This window comes from Hyaena hyaena, unplaced genomic scaffold (assembly GCF_003009895.1).
Source record: "Hyaena hyaena isolate Hyena2069 unplaced genomic scaffold, ASM300989v1 scaffold_374, whole genome shotgun sequence".
Taxonomy (NCBI): Eukaryota; Metazoa; Chordata; class Mammalia; order Carnivora; family Hyaenidae; genus Hyaena; species Hyaena hyaena.
In genome coordinates, this window is record NW_024081007.1 from 732,388 (window position 1) to 753,089 (window position 20,702).

Here is a 20,702-nt window from a genome sequence, read left to right on the forward strand (position 1 = left end):
GGGTTATAATTTTAAGTTATTAAAAAAAATCTCTGAGAGATTGTATTTCACAAATCCCAAGTGATTGGTCTCTTTTTCCTTGTTTATGGTTAGATTTTTTTTTTAGAAGTATTTTATCAATAGCCGAATGCTTTTAAGCAGTTGTGTAATTTTTAAAAATCCTACCATGAGTATAGAGAAACAAACAAGGTATTTTCACTTAAAGCATGCAATTAATAGTACGACCAGGAAGGGAAGAGGGAACTTCTTTAAAAGAAAATACAAATCCCAAGAGTTAAAGAAATTGTAACATACAATTTAAAAGAAAAAAAAGACAAGCTTTTAATGAAGGCTGCTTGGTCATCGTGGTCACATTTGATCAGAGAAAATAGCAGCCAGCACATCAAGGCCATGACTAAGTCGTCTGGCCTTGGGAAGGTAAAGTACAGGGCTTTGATGGACCCAGGTAGGAATGTGCATCCTGCTTACATCCTGCTCATTCCCAAAGAAGTTAGTGCCAGTGCCAAAATAGTGACCAATGATACTTTTCTAGGCTATTAAATTTCAAATAGTGTTTAAGGAGCATAAATATCTGTTATGTTAAAGGAGTAACAGACCTTTAAGAGTTAGGCATACAAACATTATGAATAAAAGATGTTCGATGTTTCAGCAAAATATATTATTAGTGTTATAAAGACACTATTGGAAATGCTAATTCTTATCTTTTTTTTCTGAAATATTTTAATGAGTTTTATTGGAATTATGTTTGTGAAGAAATTTGCTACTTAAAATCTACGTTGTATGCATTTTTAATTTTAGAAATATTTCTAGGTGTACTGTACTTACTAATTTTCCTATAAAACTTACATTTGAACCATATGTTTGCACGTATAGGAGGATTAGGAGGAACTTGACGGAGGACCAAGGGGGAGAAGAAGGGCGGAAATGGTGGGGGAAAGGGAGAGAGGCAAACCATGAGAGACTCTTGAATGCTGACAAAAACTGAGGACTGATGGATGTGGGGGGGAGGGGGGGATGGACATGAAGGAGGGCACTTTGGGGATGAGCACTGAGTGTTATGTAGAAACTAATTTGACAATAAACTATTTAAAAAAAAAAAAAAAAAAAAAAACTTACATTTGATCTAGTCATTCTTTTACTATATTAGTGTAATTCAGAGACCAATAGCCTGATAGTTTTTAAATGTTTAAAACAGTAATGTTTAAAACTAGAATTACCTTCAGTGGAATATTACCAAGTTTTAAATCTGTAAGCTAAAACAGATCTAGTTTTCAGGAAAGACTGGAAAATAAGGCTCCTCCAAAAAAACTGACAAAATAAGTTTCTTTTGAGACAGGTCGAACAGATGGGTTCCTCCAGTTCTAATACTCAAATATTATCTGGTACATGTGTCAATATGTGACATTTGTATGTGAAATAACATAGTATGTACATTTATAGTATGAATATCTACATTATAAATAGTGTGACATTTTTTACTGTGATCGTGATGAAAGAATAGTTTGTATTTACTAGTTATAGAGATAGCTACCTTCTGTATACTTATTCTGTTATGTACGTCCACGTGTAGGTTTTTATGTGGTGTCTTGTCTCCGTATAGTCTTCTTTGATTATTTTATCCTTTTAACTTAATTTTTTCTGACTTAAAAAAATCTTCCTATTGCTTGTAAGTGATTCTAAAATTGTCAGTTGTGTTCTGATGGCTACCATAATATTCTCTATTGTATACTGACTTTTTACATGCAAACTAAAGCAAAGCTGATTGGAATTTTTAAAGTTTATAAAAAAGGGGAAGACCCACTAGGTTATAAGCAAAGATTATCCTATTGGACCAGAGTTAGAAAAACAAGGTGACCTAGAAAGAGACAGAGAAGGAGGGTTCAGTAAAAGAGGTTTTTGTTTGTTTTAGAATTTGCTAAATAAAGGTGGGGTGGGGGATAGCGGGGAGTGGTTAGCTGCAGAGTTTATAGTATGAAGAAAGATTCAGGGCATGGCATTTAATTTGTCTAAGTGTGATTTAGTCTGCAGAAACCCCTTGGGTTGTCTGTCTTTCTGAGCACTTTGAAACTTTGTTGCTAATGAAGAGATGAATCAAGGGGTGCCTGGATGGCTCAGTTGGTTAAGCATCCAACTTCAGCATTGGTCATGATTTTGTGGTCTTTGAGTTCAAGCCCTGCGTCGGGCTCTGTGCCAACAGCTCAGAGCCTGTAGCCTGCTGTGGATTCGAGGTCTTCCCCTCTGTCTGCACCTCCCCTGCTTTCTTTCTGTCTCTGTCACTCTCTCAAAAATAAACGTTAAAAAAAATTTTTAAAAAATAAGGTTTCTGGATAGGATGAGGTAGAAAGGCTGACATAGTGAGAGGCATAAGAGGGTTAAGTGAAAAAGGGAGATAAGTAAAACCAAAAAAGGGAGAAACCAAGACTATAAAGTATGTATTTTTTATTTGTAAGAATTATGTAACATGTAAGTTTGTTTGTACATGTACATGCCTGTGCACGTGTAGCATTTTTTAAAGAGAAAAGAAAACAAGCGTGTTAGAATCAGGCAGATCTAGGTTCAGACCTTAGTCCCGACTCGTTAGCTATACGGTACCGGGCAAGTTACTTTTCATCATGTGTAAGATGTGGGAGACTGTCCATGCCATGAGGTGGTTGAGATCGAATGGGGTGACGCCGGCAGGAACTTCCCTCTCCTGGCCCTTCGGTTGTTCTCATAAGTTAATTTCCTTCACACACTTCTTCAGCTTCCGACTCTTCTGAATTGTTGAGAATTATTTATACTAATATATTTAAACTGATAATCAACCTTTTATTTTCACACACACACCCTTTTTTAAGATGAACGTCCAGGCTTTTCCCAAACACCAGTACCTACAGGTATGATGCCAGGCCATTGAACTTCTCATTGTCTCAATTATCTGTATACAGGTTTTGTACCTATTAAAATATTTCAGTTTTCAGTAGATGTGCTGGTTCATGGGCATCTTAAAAGTCACTTATGTTGACTTAGGTGTTTTTGCTTAAAGTCAGTTTCTCATGCCTTATTTAAAAACTAGAATCTGATAGGTTTACATGTCTGTTCACCATTGCCAAGTCCACAGTGCCTTGTGGCCAGTGTGAGGAGAGGTCTACAGCTCCAGATCCTCCCATTCCTCCCGTCAGCTGAGTGGCTTCTCATCAGTCCGCAGCAATCTGTGCTAACTTGGTAGTAGTGAGTGACCTTTCCTGTAATATCCTCCATAATCAAGGCTCAACCTGGAAGACAGTGCTTCGCCCAAGGAAGAGATGGAATCACTTAAATTAAGTTATCTGACAGATGATAGAGAATCTCTTCAGTAGACAAGGTACCTTTTCTGCCCTCGTGTTATGTGATATAACCAACCACTTCTTTCTCCCCCAGAAGGACTGAATCACTCATATACGCACATGTGCTCTCTTGAAAACTGCAACGTTTTATTTTTTTACTGAAAATTATTTAAATTTGATTTCAGTCTCTGTTGCTGAGTGTTTGGCTTTCTAAGGAAAAAGATATTTTGGATAAACCGCAGTCTGTGTGCTGTCTTCACACGATGCTGTCCCTCCTGAGCAAGATGAAAGGTAAGATAGATGCTGGTAGAAACCACAGTTCCCGGGCCCTGAGATGCAGGCTGCTGCTCTTGCAAATGAAGATTAATTACTATTCAAAAAACCACAAAACAGAAAAGAGGATGCTTTCTCTTAATAAAAGGAGATTACAGTGTACAAAACATTTCTCTAGAGATTCTTTTCTGTATTAATAGAAAGCTCTCAGTGCATTCAAAGCATGTTTTATGGAAATTATATTTTGTGTCCTCAAAAGTAATGTGATATGGGGCGCCTGGGTGGCTCAGTCGGTTAAGCTCTTAGGCTCAGGTCATGATCTCATGGTTTATGGGTTTGAGCCCTGCGTCGGGCTCTGTGCTGACAGGTAGCTCAGAGCCTGGAGCCTGTTTTGGATTCTGTCTCCCTCTCTGTCTGCCCCTCCCCCATTCGCTCTCTGTCTCTCACAATAAAGATACTAAAAAAAAAAAAAAACATTATATACAAAACCTCCCAAAACCCCAAAAGTAATGTGATATGAACAATGCATTTCCTTGATTCATTTAGGTAAGTCATACGGTCTTTGGTGGAGGTAATTTTTAAAATTATTTTTGGCCTCATTAGAATAATAATCTTTATATTAAAATATTCAATAGTAGTGGGGCGCCTGGATGGCTGAGTCAGTTAAGTATCAGCTCTTGGTGTCAGCTCAGGTCAGGATTTCAGGGATGGTGAGTTCGAGTTCCGCATCAGGCTCTGCACTGACAGTGCAGACCCTGCTTAGGCTGTGTTCTCTCCTCCTCTGTCTGCCCCTTTCCTGCTTGTGCTCTTGCACTCTCTCAAAATAAATAAAATAAAACTTTTTAAAAAGTTCAATAATAGTTTTCAGCAATGATGAAAGTATTCCAGAGATTTGCAGTTGATTCAGAAGCAAGACCACTAAGACAGCCTATACAAATGGGATATAAGTGTTCTGATAAAAGAAGTGGTGGATTTATATTCTAAGTCATTCAGAAATATACAAGTGCCTAACTGGGGAATTTAGTTTCTGCGTTATTCTCGGTGTAAAGATTGGACAAGAAAAATTGACAAGCTCTGGGTTTCTTGTTCAACGTTCTCTTTTTGCCCGCAGTGGCCATTGACGAGACCTGGGACTCACAGTCTGTGTCCCCGTGGTGGCAACAGATGCGCACGGCTTGTGTTCAGTCTGAGAACAATGGAGCCGCCCTGCTGTCTGCGCACGTCGGCCATTCCGTTGCCGCACAGATCTCGAACAGTCTGGCCGAGAAGAGAGTAAGTGGGCAGGGGCGCAGGCGCCGCTGTTTGTGGGTCTGTCCCAAGCGTGCATCGGGGCTGCCGTGTCTTCGGTGTTAGGGACCATCTGGGGTCTAAAATGTGTGCCCAGCAGGCTCTTATTTGTCTTTTTGGGAGTGGAGGATGCTGCCCTTCACTTGCTTATTCAGATGACATGCATATTTATGCTCAGCCATCAGCTCCTGGCGTGAGGGGCAGAGGCCTTCAGGTGGATGGCAGAGGCCTTACCCTGATGGGTGATAAGTCCCTTGAACATGGAACTCCTGCTGCTTCCTCGTCTGCAGGAAATCAGTCGCTATTTCTGAGGTTTTTGTAGCTCTAAAGTTCTACAGTTGTATTTATAACCTCCGCCCCCTCTTTTAGAAACAGAAGTTGTTTTGGGGCATGCGGTAGTGAGTGACTCGCATAAAAGTTTCCTATTGACCTTTTTGCTTTGTGGTTTCTCCTCATCTCTTAAAGACTCAAATTTATTAAAAAAAAAAAAACAACACCAAAATAGACATCTCCTATCTCGTGGTACATCGGATGATCTTTTTCTAGGGGGAACGTTGCATTTACTTGGTTGAGTCACTGAAATAGGCCTGTAGAGATTCACTTAACATTGTCAGTCTCAGCACTTTATATGCTAAGTTTAATATTACTGGCTTAAGATGTTTATAATAATGGAAAGAGAAGAAATTTGAGGCACACTTTAAGTGCCGCATACGAGTGCATTTTGAAAAGAAACCCGTCTCCTGGCCCCTGACAGAAAAGACCGGGGCCCTTGTCAAGAACGGTGCTGCAGACTCGCCGAAGCACACACTGGATGACTGCGCGTTACCGCAGGTCTTTTGTAAATGTCCCAACGGTGAGAGCAACTCACTGTTGTCCCCGACTCCCCGGTCTCCTCCTGTCCCTCAAGTTACATCCAGTTGAGTAGTAAGATTTGTGAACCGGCGTCTGTGTGTTGCTTTGTGGTGTAGCCTGACGGTCCATCATCAGTTTTCAAGTTAAAAGCTCATTCAAGTTAACGCTGATCCAGAATGTTTGCCAGACCGTCACCAGGGCATTTTCCGTTAGTTTTCCCAGACAGTCTTGGGGGCTGATTCCGAGGCCCTCACCGAGTCCTGGGAGGCCCTCTCTCTTGACACCGAGTACTGGAAGCTCCTGCTGAAGCAGCTGGAGGACTGCCTCATCCTTCAGACGCTGCTGCACAGCAGAGCAAACTCGCCGGCCTCCAGAGTGTCGTCGCCGCAGGCCGAGCCCCTCCCCAGGCTTTCTGTCAAAAAGTTATTGGAAGGAGGAAAAGGTAAGCTGGAGCGTATTTGAATTGCGCCTGTATAGCTGCATGTTTATGTCGTGGGCAGTTCTGGTGGTTTTTGTAGAAATGACTGAAAGAAGAGGGAGAGAGAAATACACTCCGCATAAAAACGTTCAGACTCACCCACCACACACTTTTTCTCCGAGTCCGATCCTGTCAGTTCCCTGCTCCGGACCCCCCACTGCTTTTCCCACCGTGGAAAGTCAGCTGTGGTCTCAAAGAGTGGTCAGAGAACCCTCTCTTTTCTGACTTCGTGCTTGCGGGAGGCTGGCTTTTCCTCCCGTACTTCAGCCAAAACAACAGATCACAGTGGATGGAAAGCAGAAGCTGATCGGAGATTCCAGATACAAGCTGGAAAGTTGAAGGATTTGCAAAGACGTAGTGTTACTTCTCTCACTAAACGTCTTTTCTTGCTTTGGGGAATAGTTATTTCTGTAAAATATTATTAACACGTAATAGGTTTATTATTTGTATTTAAAAATGAATTAATGAAAATATTTAAAAATTTTATGTTTTAACTTCCAGTACCATAAATATCAATAAACATAACCCATAAGCTCAGGTTCTTTTGGGATTTTCAGTGATTTTTAAGCATTTAAGGAGATTTTGAGGTGAGAGAGTTAAGAACTTATGGAACAAATATAAACTCTTTTTTTTTTTTTTTTAAATATTTTTATTTATTTCTAGGAGAGAGAGAGAGACAGCATGAGCAGGGGAGGGTCAGAGAGAGAGGGAGATACAGACTCTGAAATAGGCTCCAGGCTCTGAGCTGGCAGTCAGCACAGAGCCTGACGCGGGACTCGAACCCACGAACCGCGAGATCATGACCTAAGCGAAAGTCGGACGCTTAACCGACTAAGCCGCCCAGGCACCCCGGAACAAATATAAACTCTTAAACCTATTCCCTAAGAACTTTTGGCTTTGAATCCAACCCATTTTTCCATTTCTTGTTGCTTGATCATGGTTCAGATGAAGCAACTGTGTGATTCCCCGTGTCCCGGGTCTGAGCCTGCCCTCCCCTTCCTGCTCCCTCCCCCCTCCTCCCATTGGGGGTGCTAAATTGCACGCCTCTCTCAAGGCCCACCTCAAATGCTACCTCTTCAAAGAAACTGCTCATGATCCACTAGAGGCAGATTTTCTGTTCTTCCTCCTAATTTCCACGGAACTTTACACCCTCTTCTGTGATTCATTACTTTCTACTCTCCTGCAGACATTGGGTTTCTTTGACCACAAGCCTCTTAAGTCATTAGCTGTCCTGGTGTACTTTCTTTTTACCAACAGCTCTTTCAGGCATTTGATACTGGAATGACTGTATTTCTGGATTTATAAATAAATATGCATATATTTATAGATTTTTATTTAGTTAACTTGTTTTCTCACGCTCTGTAAGACTTGTAAGCTTTGACCTGAGAGGCAGGCTTCCAGTTTGGCACATATTAAGGGGCCTGTGCAGCTGCTCTGAAGGAACATAGGCTATGGATGCCGTCTTGGTGCTCACCTTCTGCCTTGTCCCAGTTTGCCAGTATAACCCAGAAAGAGCTTATACACTTGTATGGAGCCCTGATTTTTGTGACTGCCACCCAGGGGGAACCTCAGGTCTCCTGACTCTGGTGGCCAGTGGGGTTGCTGTTTGTGGGCTTGCAGGACTGTATATATATGCATACTTTCAAAAGCTGATCCCTGAGGTTCTGGCTTTCAGTCAGCCCGAATCTAGGTGTTAGGATTCTCCCTTTGGGGACACTGGCAAATCTCAGGATGTCCTCAACTTCTGGAAGCTACTAAAAATATAATACGCTGCTTGGATGAGCACAGAGGCTTGAGAGCCAGCCAGTTGCTGAGGCAGGATTGAACGACAAGTGTCATCTCCTACACAAACCCACTCCTTTAGGACTAGGAGAGGGGGTTCATTACTGTGTAGAAACCACAGAGAGTCAAGCATGATGAAGAAATAGAGATGTTTCAAAAGAAAGAATAAGATAAAACCTCAGGAAAAAAAAAAGCTTTAATCAAATGGAGGTAAGTAATTGACCTGAGAAAAAGTTAAAAGTTATGATCATTAAAACGCTCACCAAACTGGGGAGAAGAATGGATGAATACAGGGATAACTTGAAGGAGATGGAAAATAAAGGAAAGTACCAAGTAGAAGTCACAGAGCTGAATGATACAGTAACTGAACTCCGTGTCCACTACAGGGTTTCAACAGCAGACTAGATGAAGCAGAAGAAAGAACCTGTGAACTCAAAGACAGGACAGTGGAACCTAATCAGAGCAAAAAGAGAAAATGAAAAAAAAAAAAAAAAAGTGAAGATAACTTTAGGGACTTAGGGGACAATATCAAAGGGGCTTCCAGAAGGAGAAACGAGGAAAGGGCAGGGATCTTACCTGAAGAAAAAAAGAGCTAAAAACTTCTCTCACCTGGGGAACATCCAGTTCCACAAATTCCAGAAAGTTCCAAATAAGAGGAATCCAAGGACCCACATTAAGACAGATTATAATTAAAAATGTGAAAAATTATTGACAAGATGAGAATATTAAAAGCAGAAAGAGAAAAACAACTTGTTTTGTAAAAGGGAATCCCCATAGGACTGTCGGCAGAGTTTTCAGCAGAAAATTTTCAGGCCAGAGGGAGGTGCATGGTAGATTCAAAGTGCTGAAAGAAAAACATTTTCAACCAAGAATACTCTCCCTGGGAAGTTATCATTAAGAAGTGAGGGACAGATAGAGTTTTGTAGACAAGCAGAAGCTAAAGAAATTCTTCACCCCTAAATTGATCTTTCAAGAAATATTAAAGAGACTTTATAAGATGAAAAGAAAGAGCTCTAATTCTTAACAAGAACACATACGAAGGAATAAATCTCACTGGAAAGGTAAAATACATCACTTAGAAACCTTGTCTGAAGGCTAAAAGGCCATTATGAGAGGCACCTGGGTGGCTCAGTAGGTTAAGCATCCAGCTCTAGATTTTGACTCAGGTAATGATCTACTGGCTCGTTGAGTTTGCACCCCATGTCGGGCTCTGCACCAACATTGCAGAGCCTGCTTGAGATTCTCTCTCTCCCCCATCTCTGCCCGTCTCCCACTCTCTCACACACACTCTCAAAATAAATAAACATTAAACAAACCAAAAAAGACAAGGGATGCCTGAGTGGCTCAGTTGAGCATCTGACTTCAGCCCAGGTCATGCATGATTTTGCATCTGTGGGTTTGAGCCCTATGTTGGGCTCTGTGCTGACAGCTCAGAACCCGGAGCCTGCTTTGGATTCTGTGTCCCCTTCTCTCCCAACCCCTCCCCTCATGCTCAGTCTCTCTGTCTCTCAAATAATAAAAATGTTTAAAAATTTTAAAAAGACAACTATGATTGTAATAGTTAAGGGATATGCAGGATAAAAAGATGTAAAACGTGACATCAAAAATATAAAATGGTATGGGAGAGTGATAATGTTGAGATTTACAACAGAATCAAACTTGTTATCCGCCTAGAATAGACTGTGACAGATACAAGTTGTTATATCTAAGCTGATCGTAACCACAGAGCAAAAACCTATAGTAAATACACAAAAGAGAAAGGAAAGGGGTATATAAGCATTTCACCAAAGAAAGGTATTGAGCCACAGAGGAAGAGAACACAGGAACAGAGGAACCATGAGAACAGCCAGAAAACCATTAAATGCCATAGATACATACCTATCCGTAATTACTTTAATCATAAATGTACTAAATTCTCCAATGAAAAGGCATATGGTGCCTGAATGGACGAGACCACAGAAAACGAGACCTGTATGCTGCCTGAGACTCACTTAAGATGAAAGGACACAGAGACTGCAAGTGAAGGGATGGGATGCAGATGGAAACCTTTCTTATTTATTTTTTTAAATTTACATAAATTAAGAAATATATATTTTTAAATTGTATCTCATTACACTCTATGCTGCCACCTGCTGATAGTGTAGGCCCATCACTGTGATACTAACCTAAGCAGTGTAATCAAGGGCTTGATTCTGGAATGAAAATTACCAAATAAATGATTTAGAAATCAGGCAGAAAACATTAGAGCACCCACCACACAGGTTATATCTGAACAAAGAAGGAAGAAAGAAAAGGTTTTGGTGAGTTACAGAGGAGTGTGTAATTTCTTTTAGGTAGTCAGGACTCTCTGTCTCGAGTCTTTTTCAGTTTACATTTATAATTTCTTTGGACTATATCAATGACTGAAACTTGAGAGAGCATCATGTTTCTTAGACATGGCTAAGCTTTGCCCATAAATATTCCAAATAGACAAGTTAGTTGACTATTAAAAGGAATATGTTGCACTGAGAAGCCTAGACAAGTATTAGGCTGATCAGTTTCACTTACAACTAAGTGAAGGCGTTTTAAAGATATACTCATCCCTTCGTCTGTGTCTGGTAAAGTGTATTTTGGATTTGTGGACATAGGTGGACACCTTTGGGTTTCTGTAATATTTTATGGGAGTGTAGAGACGCTCCTGGATGCAGGTATCCCACCTGCCGTCACAGGATGAAGGGTAGGTAGTGGCACTGGTAAATTTCATGGCTTTTGGGGGGTTCACTCTCAGGTGCAGAACTGAATGTGGCACCTAGGTCTGTTCATAAGGAAATCCAGACCGTGCGCTGTGCTGGCTGACTTTGGCGAACACTGAATTTTCATTTTCTTTCTTGTCTCCACACCGTAGGTGGCATTGCCGATAGCGTAGCCAAGTGGATATTTAAGCAGGACCTCAGCCCTGAAGTGCTAAAACTGGCTAATAAGGACAGAGATGCAGAAAAGGGAGATGAACCCAAAGAAGGTATTAACAGAGGTTTATCTGAGGTGCCAGAGGTGGAGGTGAGCCTAGGAGCTATACCAGGTAACGCGGGAACACGGAGGAATACGCCGTCCAGAGAGGGACATGTGGCTGGGTCTTTGTTAAGGAAACACTGCTCAGTGCGTCCCTCTCTTCTGGCTTTCAGACTTGCTGCACTCCGCCTACAGGCAGTTTCCCTGTAGCCTTGAGCTGGACGTGCTGCATGCGCACTGTTGCTGGGAGTATGTTGTCCAATGGAACAAAGACCCAGAGGTAAGATTCCCGCTCCTGCTGTCCTGTAAATTCTGTCGTGCGCTCACGCGGTGCCCCCGTGGGAACATGTAATTCGCTGGCTTACTGGGAACACGGGGCTTTCCCCTTTGGAACGCCCCGCACGAGGGGCCCCTTTCCATGCATTGTCTCTTACAGTCCTCATGGAAAACCTGCGCGCTGGGGACGTTGCCGTGATCCCCACTCTAGAGAAAACAAGAGCTCAGAGAAGTTCCGTTCCACGTCCCAGACTCCCTGTCCGGTCAGAGTTTGGGCCAGGGTTTAAGCCTGGGTTTCTCTGTCTTTAAAGCCAGTGCGTTTTGCCCCCCTGCTGGTTAGGCTGTGATAAGTAGAGTTATTTCCTTTTGAATTCGTACAGGAGACAGCACCCACCCAATAGAAGATGTTTAACGTTGTAGTCCTTGTGATAAAAGCCGGGGAGGGGGGGAAAGATCCTGCTTGTTTAGAAAGCCCGTATTTGTCACATCTCTTAAGTTTGTCTAGAAGAAAAATCAAAGTCCTGTCCGAGGCTGACTCTAGTCCAGGGTTAGCCATGCTGCCCTTTCACCTCTCTGCCTGGATGTCGTTTTCTCCTACTCGGGGAGCCCCCTCTCTCCTGGCACATTCGCTGTCTGGAAGCAGAATGGGGAGAAGGGCCCCAAGCCGGGGGACGGGAGTCCTGGGTTTGGGTCCCAGATGTGTGGCTGACAAGTGTCTGGGTTCGGGCAAGTCACTGAATCTCTGGACCAGTTTTTTTCCTCCTGCCACCTCTTTTTTTTTTTTTTTTTTAATGAAGGTGACAGTCCTTCAGGATTGACGCCAGGATCAAGTAAGATGTAAAACCATAGGATTGGACATTCCTCTTTTGCCAATAAGTCCTTCGTGTAGGTCCCCCTGGTCAGCGCTCTGGGAAGTGACGCCCCTCAGAGCAAAGCACCTTATCGCCCTTGGGTCAGATTGCACTTTTGAAGAAGCATCTCGCTGCTGAGTTAATTCACACCAGTGCTTGAATGCTAATGATACTCTTCCTCTGAAAAAAATGGTCTTTAATACATAAAATGCTTTAAGCAAAGGAATCGTCTTTGGTCAACTAAACCTTGACCAAAAAGCGATTTTAGGACAGCGGACCCTCGTGTTGCCCCGTGAGTCACCCTCTTCTGTGGACCTCTCTGCGGCTTGAGTGATCACTGTGTTTGGGCTCTCTCCTTCCATGGAATATTTTTCTTACATGAAAAAATAATGTTAGGGCTGTAGTGGGGACATAATAATTTCTAAAATATGAATAAATTCCAGATTCAGGTCATAGAAGGTGATATTTAAGAAAACTGTTTTGGGGCGCCTGGGTGGCTCAGTTGGTTAAGCACCGACTTCGGCTCAGGTCATGATCTCATGGTTCATGAGGTCGAGCCCCGCATCGGGCTCTATGTTGACAGCTAAGAGCCTGGAACCTGCTTTGGATTCTGTTTCCCTCTCTGTGTAGCTCTCTCCTGTCTCTCACCCTGTCTCTCTCTCACCCTGTCTCTCTCTCTCTCTCAAAAATAAATAAACGTTAAAAAAAACAACAGCCTTGTTTTTACATCATTCATTATAAACCAAAGGCAGCTTGCAGAGTGGACCCAGAGCTGAGGTCAAGGCCATTGCCACTATTACTAGCTGTATGATCTCTGGGAACATTTCTGAACCCTTTGTTCTCGATTTTTACATGAGGACCGTAGTTACCTCAGAGGGCCATGACAATTTGTAGAGAAAATGCATGCACAGCGCCTGACATTTTGATTAATGTTACCATTGTCTATTGAAAATGTTTACATCGCAAATAAGTGGCTGCTTTTCTTGTCTTTTTTTTTTTTTTTCTTATTAAATAGCTCTCCCTACCCATCGGGCCCTGACCCTGCTCCCACCAGTTTACCTACACGGCTTCTTAGGATCATAACAACTGAAATTACTTCGGGGATTTTTTTTTTTTTGAGAAAGAGAGAAAGCACAAGAAGGGGGCAGAGAGAGAGAGAGAGAGAGAATGAATCTTAAGCAGGTTCCACACTCAGTGCAGAGCCCAATGCAGGGGGTGCAGTCTCCTTTCCCTGAGGTCATGACCTGAGCCAAAATCAAGAGGTTGGACAATCAACCGACTGAGCCACCAGGCACCCCACCTTCGGGAAATTTCTAACACCAGTATGTGTTAGCAAAAGGCGATAGATTTAATCTTTGTACAGGCCATATAGTTACTGAGCAAAGATCGGGATAATTTTATCAGTTTTACGTGCTGTATTTGAGTGTTAATATGTAAGCAAGTACCTCGATTGGAAGGTTGACTTTCAGACATTCCCTTCTGATAGGTCGTGTTTCGCTTCACTGCTTGGTTTTCCACCTTGACACGTATCCCCGACATACTATATAATTTACACACCATGTTCACTTTGCTCCCTTGCTGCGACGTAACCACAGTGGTCACATTCCCCAAGGATTTGGGTCTGTTCATTACAGTATCTCTCGCATCTCAGACACCCTGGTGCGTAGTAGTTGCTCAGTAAATATTTGGTAAAGAATTAGTAAATGATATTTGCAAAGAAGTAAACCCATTGTTTTCACATCTGTGTAAAAATTCAAGTACTTATTAGAGAAGATACTGCTGTTATACACAAACCACAGTAAATTTTGATTCCAGATGTCGGCATATATGACCTGGGGGTTTCTAGGAATCAATCATTACGTGAATTTGCAAGAGACCATTGACACTATCTTATGAAAAATTACTTCTTACCTAATGATTTCATGTTTTTATCACAACATTCTTGGGTAGCTTTATGCAGAAATGTGTGTAAAAAGTCACCATGTGTATTTGAAACATCTGTTAAATGATACCTCTTTTTCTCTCTCTCTTTTTCTCTCTGTATGTAAGGAAGCACGTTTTTTCGTTAGGTCAATAGAACACTTGAAGCACATCGTTAATGCACATGTTCAGAATGGTAAGTAAATAGGCATTAAAAACATAACTGGTTGATTCAAAAGAAGCAGGAATCTTTAAGTTCACATCCTGTTAAACTTTTATTTGATAGCTGCAATCTAACATGTAATTGTGAGTGTGTGTCGTGACGGGGAAAGTGCTGGCTGTTTGAACTGCCGGGAAAACCGCTCTCCAGAAGTGGGGGTGGGGGGTGGGGCTGCTGGCAGTAATTCTCCCCTTCTGTCCCCGCCCCTCAGTTTCCCAGTCGACTGCTGTTAAACCGCTGATTTTCATTTTTGGCCCCAGGATGATGAGGAAAGAGGGATGGGCTTTGAGCACTGCAGTTCCTCATGAAAAAGTTAGGTAGCCAGGAGCCTAATAATATCATACCCTACAGAATACCTGGTGCTTTTTTTTTTTTTAAGTTCATTTATTTTGAAAGAGTGCACAAGAGAGTGAGTGGGGTGGGGGTGGGGTGCAGAGAGAGAGAAAGAGAGAGAATCCTTAGCAGGCCCTGCACTGTCAGCAAAGAGCCTGACACAGGGCTCAGTCTCACGAACTGGGAGGTCATGGCCTGAGCTGAAATCAGGAGGCGGATGCCGAACCGACAGCCACCGGGTGCCCCTTGTGCTTCTTCCAATACAGATGACTATTCTCAGTTGGCCGCTGTACCGTGGGGACTGCTGATGTCTCCTTGAAAAAAATGTCACAAATTGTTGTAGGAAAATTGTAAACAGGCTGCTGTTTCCATTAAATAGATAGATGGGTTTCCCTGGAAGAATAAATGGAGGCACTCAGAACAAGGGCACTTATTTTACCAAGTAAGTGGGGAAACTGCGTGTTGGGCCACGTAAGAGGGAGGCATCATCTTGAGGACTGTGCAGTGAATTTTAGAGAAGCTTCTTGTTTCTTCTAGACCGGCACCACCACCTTCCAGGTGGTATGACGTCAAGTTGCAGAAATCCTAAAATGTCTTATTTTGTGTGAAGGGAACTTCAGCATTTTATTTATTCGTCTTAGATCTGACCTTCTTCATAAGAGAAATGACTCATTTGGACAATAAGGTCTCTATAGAATTCTATCCTTACTGATAAAATGAAGTCACTGCTAACTTCAGGCCAGTATTTCTTTAGGAACTTACCTGTTTGTACAGTGAGTCGGCTTCCTGGCTTCTCACCCCTACATACAGGAGCAGCCAAGTGGGTAGTGATGACCGCATCCGAAATGTCGTGTTTAAGTTGCCTAATTGACAGCTGTTTCGGACATCAGGATGCCATGGTTTATCGTATATGGAAGTATGCTACCCACATTTCTTGCTTGGTGCTTTTGTATTGTTTTCTCTTTTAATAGCTCTTTACGTGTCACTTTGGTGGTTGCTTATGAAAAAAATCAATTTTGGGCACGGGGCTGTTTCTCCTATTTGGCTGCTTTGAATAAAGCTGCCCTCAGAGCTCCCGTACTATCTTCGTGTTCATTCGTGCAGCAGTCACGGGGCCATACGGTGGGCACGCAGTTACTTAGTAGATATGACCAAGCAATTTTCCAAGTGCTTTTACTAATTTATGATGCCCCCAGCACTCTGAGCATTCCCGTTGTTTCCACACCCTCCCAACACTTGCACTGTCGTTAAAAGCAATGTTAGTCTCTGTGGGCGCCCGGGTAGCTCCGTCGGTTAAGCGTCCGACTTCAGCTCAGGTCATGATCTCCTAGTTCGTGGGTTCAAGCTCCGTGTCGGGTCTGGTGCTGACAACTCGGAGCCTGGAGCCTGCTTTGGATTCAGTGTCTCCCTCTCTCTCTGCCCCCCTGCCCCCCGCTTGTGCTCTGTTTCTCAAAAATAAATAAACGTTAAAAAATAATTAAAAAGCCAAACAATTTTGCCGTTGTGTTTATGTAATGATATTTCCTCGTGATTTTACTTTGTATTTCTCTGAGAACTAATGATGTGGCTCTTTTCTTATACTTATTAGCCATTTGGATGTCCTCTTACGCAGCTCAGTTCTGAATGTTGTTGAAGATAAAGGTTATTGTTAACTTTATTACTGATACGTAAGATGTGAGAGACGATTTGTAAATAAGTAAATAGCCCAAATAGCGTCATACACTTGAAGAAGACAGTACTTTATTTGGTGTGGTGAAAGGAAAAATAGATAAGCTTCCTACTTACTACTTTCCCATGCTCCCTAGGAATTGCACTGATGATGTGGAACACGTTCTTGGTTAAAAGATTTTCTGCTGCCACCTACTTGATGGATAAGGTGAGGTAGTTTTAAATGTCATATACTTGTTTATTTTGTTCCCTTAATTGATTACTATTGGAAAGATTATTTACAAGGGGCCTTGTTAGACTATTTTTTATTTGAGATTACATTTTACTCATGCTCACTTAAACGGAATTCCCATGCTGGCATTTTGGTGACCTGGAGAAGAACCCCAGATCCTTGAGAGTAATTTACTTTCTCGTAAGCAAAGAGGGTAGGACTCGTGGTTGATTCAGGGAAGGATTTGCACTTTTCTTTCTTAATGTTTATTTTGATAAAAAGAGAGGATGCGTGGGGGAGGGAGCAGAGAGGGAGAGAGAGAGAGAGGGTGGGAGGGAAGGGGGGAGAGAGAGAGAGAGAGACCGAGACCGAGACCCAAGCAGGCTCCTTGCTCACCACAAGCTGGACACAGGGCTCGATCTCAGGACTGCAAGATTACGACCTAAGCCAAAATCAAGAGTTGGACACACCTACCCGACTGAGCACCCAGGTGCCTTACATCTTATTTTTTAAATCTTTTTTTTTTTTTTTTAAGTTTATTTACTTCTTTTGAGAGAGAGAAGGAAGGAGAGAGCGAGTGAGCACATGAGCAGGGGAGGGGCAGAGAGGGAGGGAGACAGAATCCCAAGCAGGTTCAGCCCTGTCTGCACAGAGCCCAGTCTGGGACTTGAACCCACAAACCACGAGGTCATGACCTGAGCTAAACTCAGAGTGTACACATGTATAGTTGCTCATCAGTCTTTGGACGTAGGGCCAAGGTATTTCCTGCGGACAGCACTGCCTTCCTACTCTGGTTTTCCTACGTGAACCTCACCCCTAATGCCTTGCCTGTGATTTCTAGATCCTGATTCTTTACAGTTTGTGATGCAGTCCGAGTGCAGAGTCTTGAGATTTTATAATTTCTGCCCTCCTCTTTGTAGCTGTTCCCTCTGATCTGGTAGACGTCAGTGTTAAATCTCCATAAATCTTTTTAAAGCATTCAACCCCGTACTTAGATAAACAACTCCCTTTATTTCCATATGTTTTATCAGTTATCTAATTAAGTTCGTAATTACGACATTACATATCTCAGGCAGCATAAGCAGCCTTGGGGGCAAACCTAGCGCGTATGCTTAGACGGTAGCCCGTGGAGCAGAGGCGGGCGCCTGCTGACCCCCTGCCCCCACGCCGGGCCATCGTCACTGTCCCCAGGCCCGTCCAGAAGGGAGGCTCAGCGGTTATGCGGCTGTCAGGAGAGGGCCCACCGCAATTACGTGTTCTTTCTGCTGTTCGGTGACAGACGTTCCTAAACCATGAGCAGCGCTACATTCAGACCCACTTTGGGCCACAGCTCCTGTCACCGGTAACATGTTTTTCTAGTTCAGCCTGTTTTTCCCTGTGTGCGCACCTTCCTTGCCTGCTTACACGTGTCTTTTTTGAGACTCACTCCCGTGGCCTTTCCGATCCTGTTCTGTTCACCCGCACCTCCGATCACTGCTCTTTGGGGAGAACAGTAACACAGGAGTTGTGTGTGTTACTGCTCAGCATTCTAGCACTCTCCCAGCCCCGGTCACGCTTCTGCCTCGCGGACTGGATTTGAATTTCTTACACAGTCCTGAATGCAGAGGCAGAGTTTGGATGATTCATTCGCCAGGTACTTATTATAAGTATCTCTTCTGTGCCATGGACTGTGCTAAGTTCTGTGGTCGCGGAGCTAAAAGCCCCCGTCCCTGCTCTCCGGGGACTCCCAGGCTGCAAGGAACGTGGGCTGCGTTTGGAGAGGAGACGAGGAAGTAAGTAACAGGCCTGAGGGAGGGCTTCTGAGCTGAAGTTTGGAGACCAGTACGTACAAAGCAGTAGGTGAGAAAAAAAGGCGTAACGACAGAAAGTCCTGGGGACAGGAGGCCGTGTGTTCAAGTCAGAGCTGCGAGTAGCTTTGTGTGCTTGAAGCGCAGGCTGTCGGAAGGTACGGGAAGCAGAGCAGGAGTATTTCCCGGGCAGGCTCTGGGTCTGGGGTTTTCTGATGATACGTGTAGACCGCTTAGTATAGGCACATACGGTAAGGCTAAGGGCTCATCAGTGGTGGCTAGTATTTTGTCTTGGAGACATGGGACAGCTTGAAGCAGAGGAATGAGAGGTTCAGATTCGCATCTTAAAGGATGCTTCTGGCAACAGGCTGAAATATGTTGGGATTGGGACAGGCTGGGCTTGGTTGTGTGAAGGCCATTGCTGTGATCTCAGCAAGAGGCAACGAGGTGAAGAAGCCTTTGTGCCCCCGGTACTTAGCACTGTGAATTCTTACCAAGGAATGTTCCTGAAGAGCGGAACGCCCGTGTCCCACGTCTCACCGTGTGTAAAGTGCACAGTAGAATCAAAGTACTTACTGAATCGAGAAAATCACCGTGTTCTGAGCTAGGAATTTAGCTTCTGTCTGCATTAGGTTGTCTCTCCTCCTTTCTGATCATTTTTTAAATGATCATGTGTCTTTATCAACAAGAAAAATTCTTAGCTGCTCTTTATTCATAACCTTGAGTTTTGTTCTGGGTTTGAAGGCAACACAGTTATTCCATTGTACAAATTGAGGACCAGATTTTTAGAGTTCTTTTTATTTAGTAGTTCAAAAATACTTATTATTGAAAGGATTATTTGTGAGCCCAGTGTGGTCTGTTTTTCATATTTTTAACTGCATTGCATTGCTACACATGAGCAGAACCAACATTTATTTATAGCTCAATTTGTTTTTTAAATTTGTTCACTTTTTATCTCCTGTACCATACTAATGCCTTTTTATTTAAGTTGTTAAATAAATATAGTATTTTGTGTCCTTTTATCTTAGGTTGGAAAATCACCAAAGGATAGGTTGTGCCGAAGGGTAAGTGAACCTCCTTCCACTGGGTGTCCTGGTGTTCATCCTGTGCTTTATGTAAGTGCCTTGTTCATTGCAGGCTGGGGTGAACTTTGCCTTTTTTGCCATTTTGATGACCTGTCCGGTGATAAGAAAAATGGAAAGGGAATACGATACTAAGGAAGCTGGTCATGAACCACGGCCGACTCTAATTTACCTTCCCAGGCCGTCAGTGATCACAGGGTGTCCTCGTCCCCGGACTGCGGCCAGGAGGGGGCGTGCTGGCCTCGCTGCGCCTCCTCACGGCACCAGCCGGTATCACACCGAGGCAGATTCATGAGTGAAACGTGGCCTCCTTTATGGTCCTAACCGTTGTACACATAGTCCTAAGTGACGTGCCAGCCCCTGGCTACTGGGCTTCTATTTGAGGCCAGTGGTTAACAGTGCAGACATCTGCTCGAAGCTTTGAAATATTCTTACCCCAGCACCGTCCTTAGGAATAACGGGACACATGAACCTGGCCTTCTAGGCCTGGAGCCCTGAAAAGCCACCACTGTTTGGAGAGCGGCTCTGTGCCTGCAGTTACAGCTGCGTGCACGCACTCGGGGTCACGCAGGATGCGACGGACTTGGTGGTCAGGTGCTTATGTTGACTCCAGGCAGCGGACCTTTAGGTTGATCTGGAGTCAGCGGGAATGACCCGTCGCACACAGCATGAGTCTGGTGTTCAGTTCACAGGCTTGAGGATTCGGGTTTTGTTGACAGGGTTTGGTTCAGTCCCTGAAGGGCGCTCCGAACCTAGAGCAGGCGGTTTCCCCACAGCTTCTCAGGGTGGGCTGTCGAGTGTGCGTCTTCCCTGTGCCGGGATTACGTGGCCGTCACATGCCTTAGTGAGCCTGCCCACGAGCAGAGTGGCATCTGAAGGCATCTGATGACACCATGTCTTTCAGCACACAAGGAACACTAACTTCCATGAAGTTGATAGCAGTGCCGTCTTTTTTAAAGCCTAATTTTAAAATTAGTTGAAGCTGAAGAAAGGAATGTGTCAGTGTCTTGACTTTCAAATTCTTGCCTGTTCAGTGTGGACAGTTGCAAAGGTCTGTTTTTTATTTTCCTGATAGTGGCTGTAGCAGCTTTGCCGCTGGCACTCATCGTGTCCCTTTTTAAAAAAACAGGATGTGGGGATGAGCGACACAGCAATGACCTCTTTCCTTGGCTCCTGCTTGGATCTTCTTCAGACTTTAATGGAGGTAAAAGAGGTGTATTTTCATTCTGAACTGTCTCTAAGATATTAAGTGTTTTTATTTAAAAAAAATTTTTCTAATGTATGTTTATTTTTGAGAGAGAGAAAGCGCGTGAGCAGGGGAGGGGCAGAGAGAGAGGGAGACACAGTTGGAAGCAGGCTCCAGGCTCTGAGCTGTCAGCACAGAGCCCG

General features: G+C 43.4%; 1 protein-coding gene across 1 annotated transcript in view; it reads left to right on the plus strand.

The window, feature by feature from the left end:
- Window positions 1-20,702, plus strand: part of RAB3GAP2 (RAB3 GTPase activating non-catalytic protein subunit 2) — a 97,398-nt gene that overhangs the window by 69,644 nt on the left and 7,052 nt on the right. Inside the window, exons 22-30 of the mRNA XM_039250609.1 lie at window positions 3,491-3,596; window positions 4,690-4,850; window positions 5,931-6,159; window positions 10,862-11,035; window positions 11,139-11,245; window positions 14,142-14,208; window positions 16,371-16,441; window positions 19,260-19,295; window positions 20,443-20,517. Of these exons, the coding sequence (XP_039106540.1) occupies window positions 3,491-3,596; window positions 4,690-4,850; window positions 5,931-6,159; window positions 10,862-11,035; window positions 11,139-11,245; window positions 14,142-14,208; window positions 16,371-16,441; window positions 19,260-19,295; window positions 20,443-20,517 (1,026 nt within the window). The remainder of the gene's footprint in view (window positions 1-3,490; window positions 3,597-4,689; window positions 4,851-5,930; window positions 6,160-10,861; window positions 11,036-11,138; window positions 11,246-14,141; window positions 14,209-16,370; window positions 16,442-19,259; window positions 19,296-20,442; window positions 20,518-20,702) is intronic.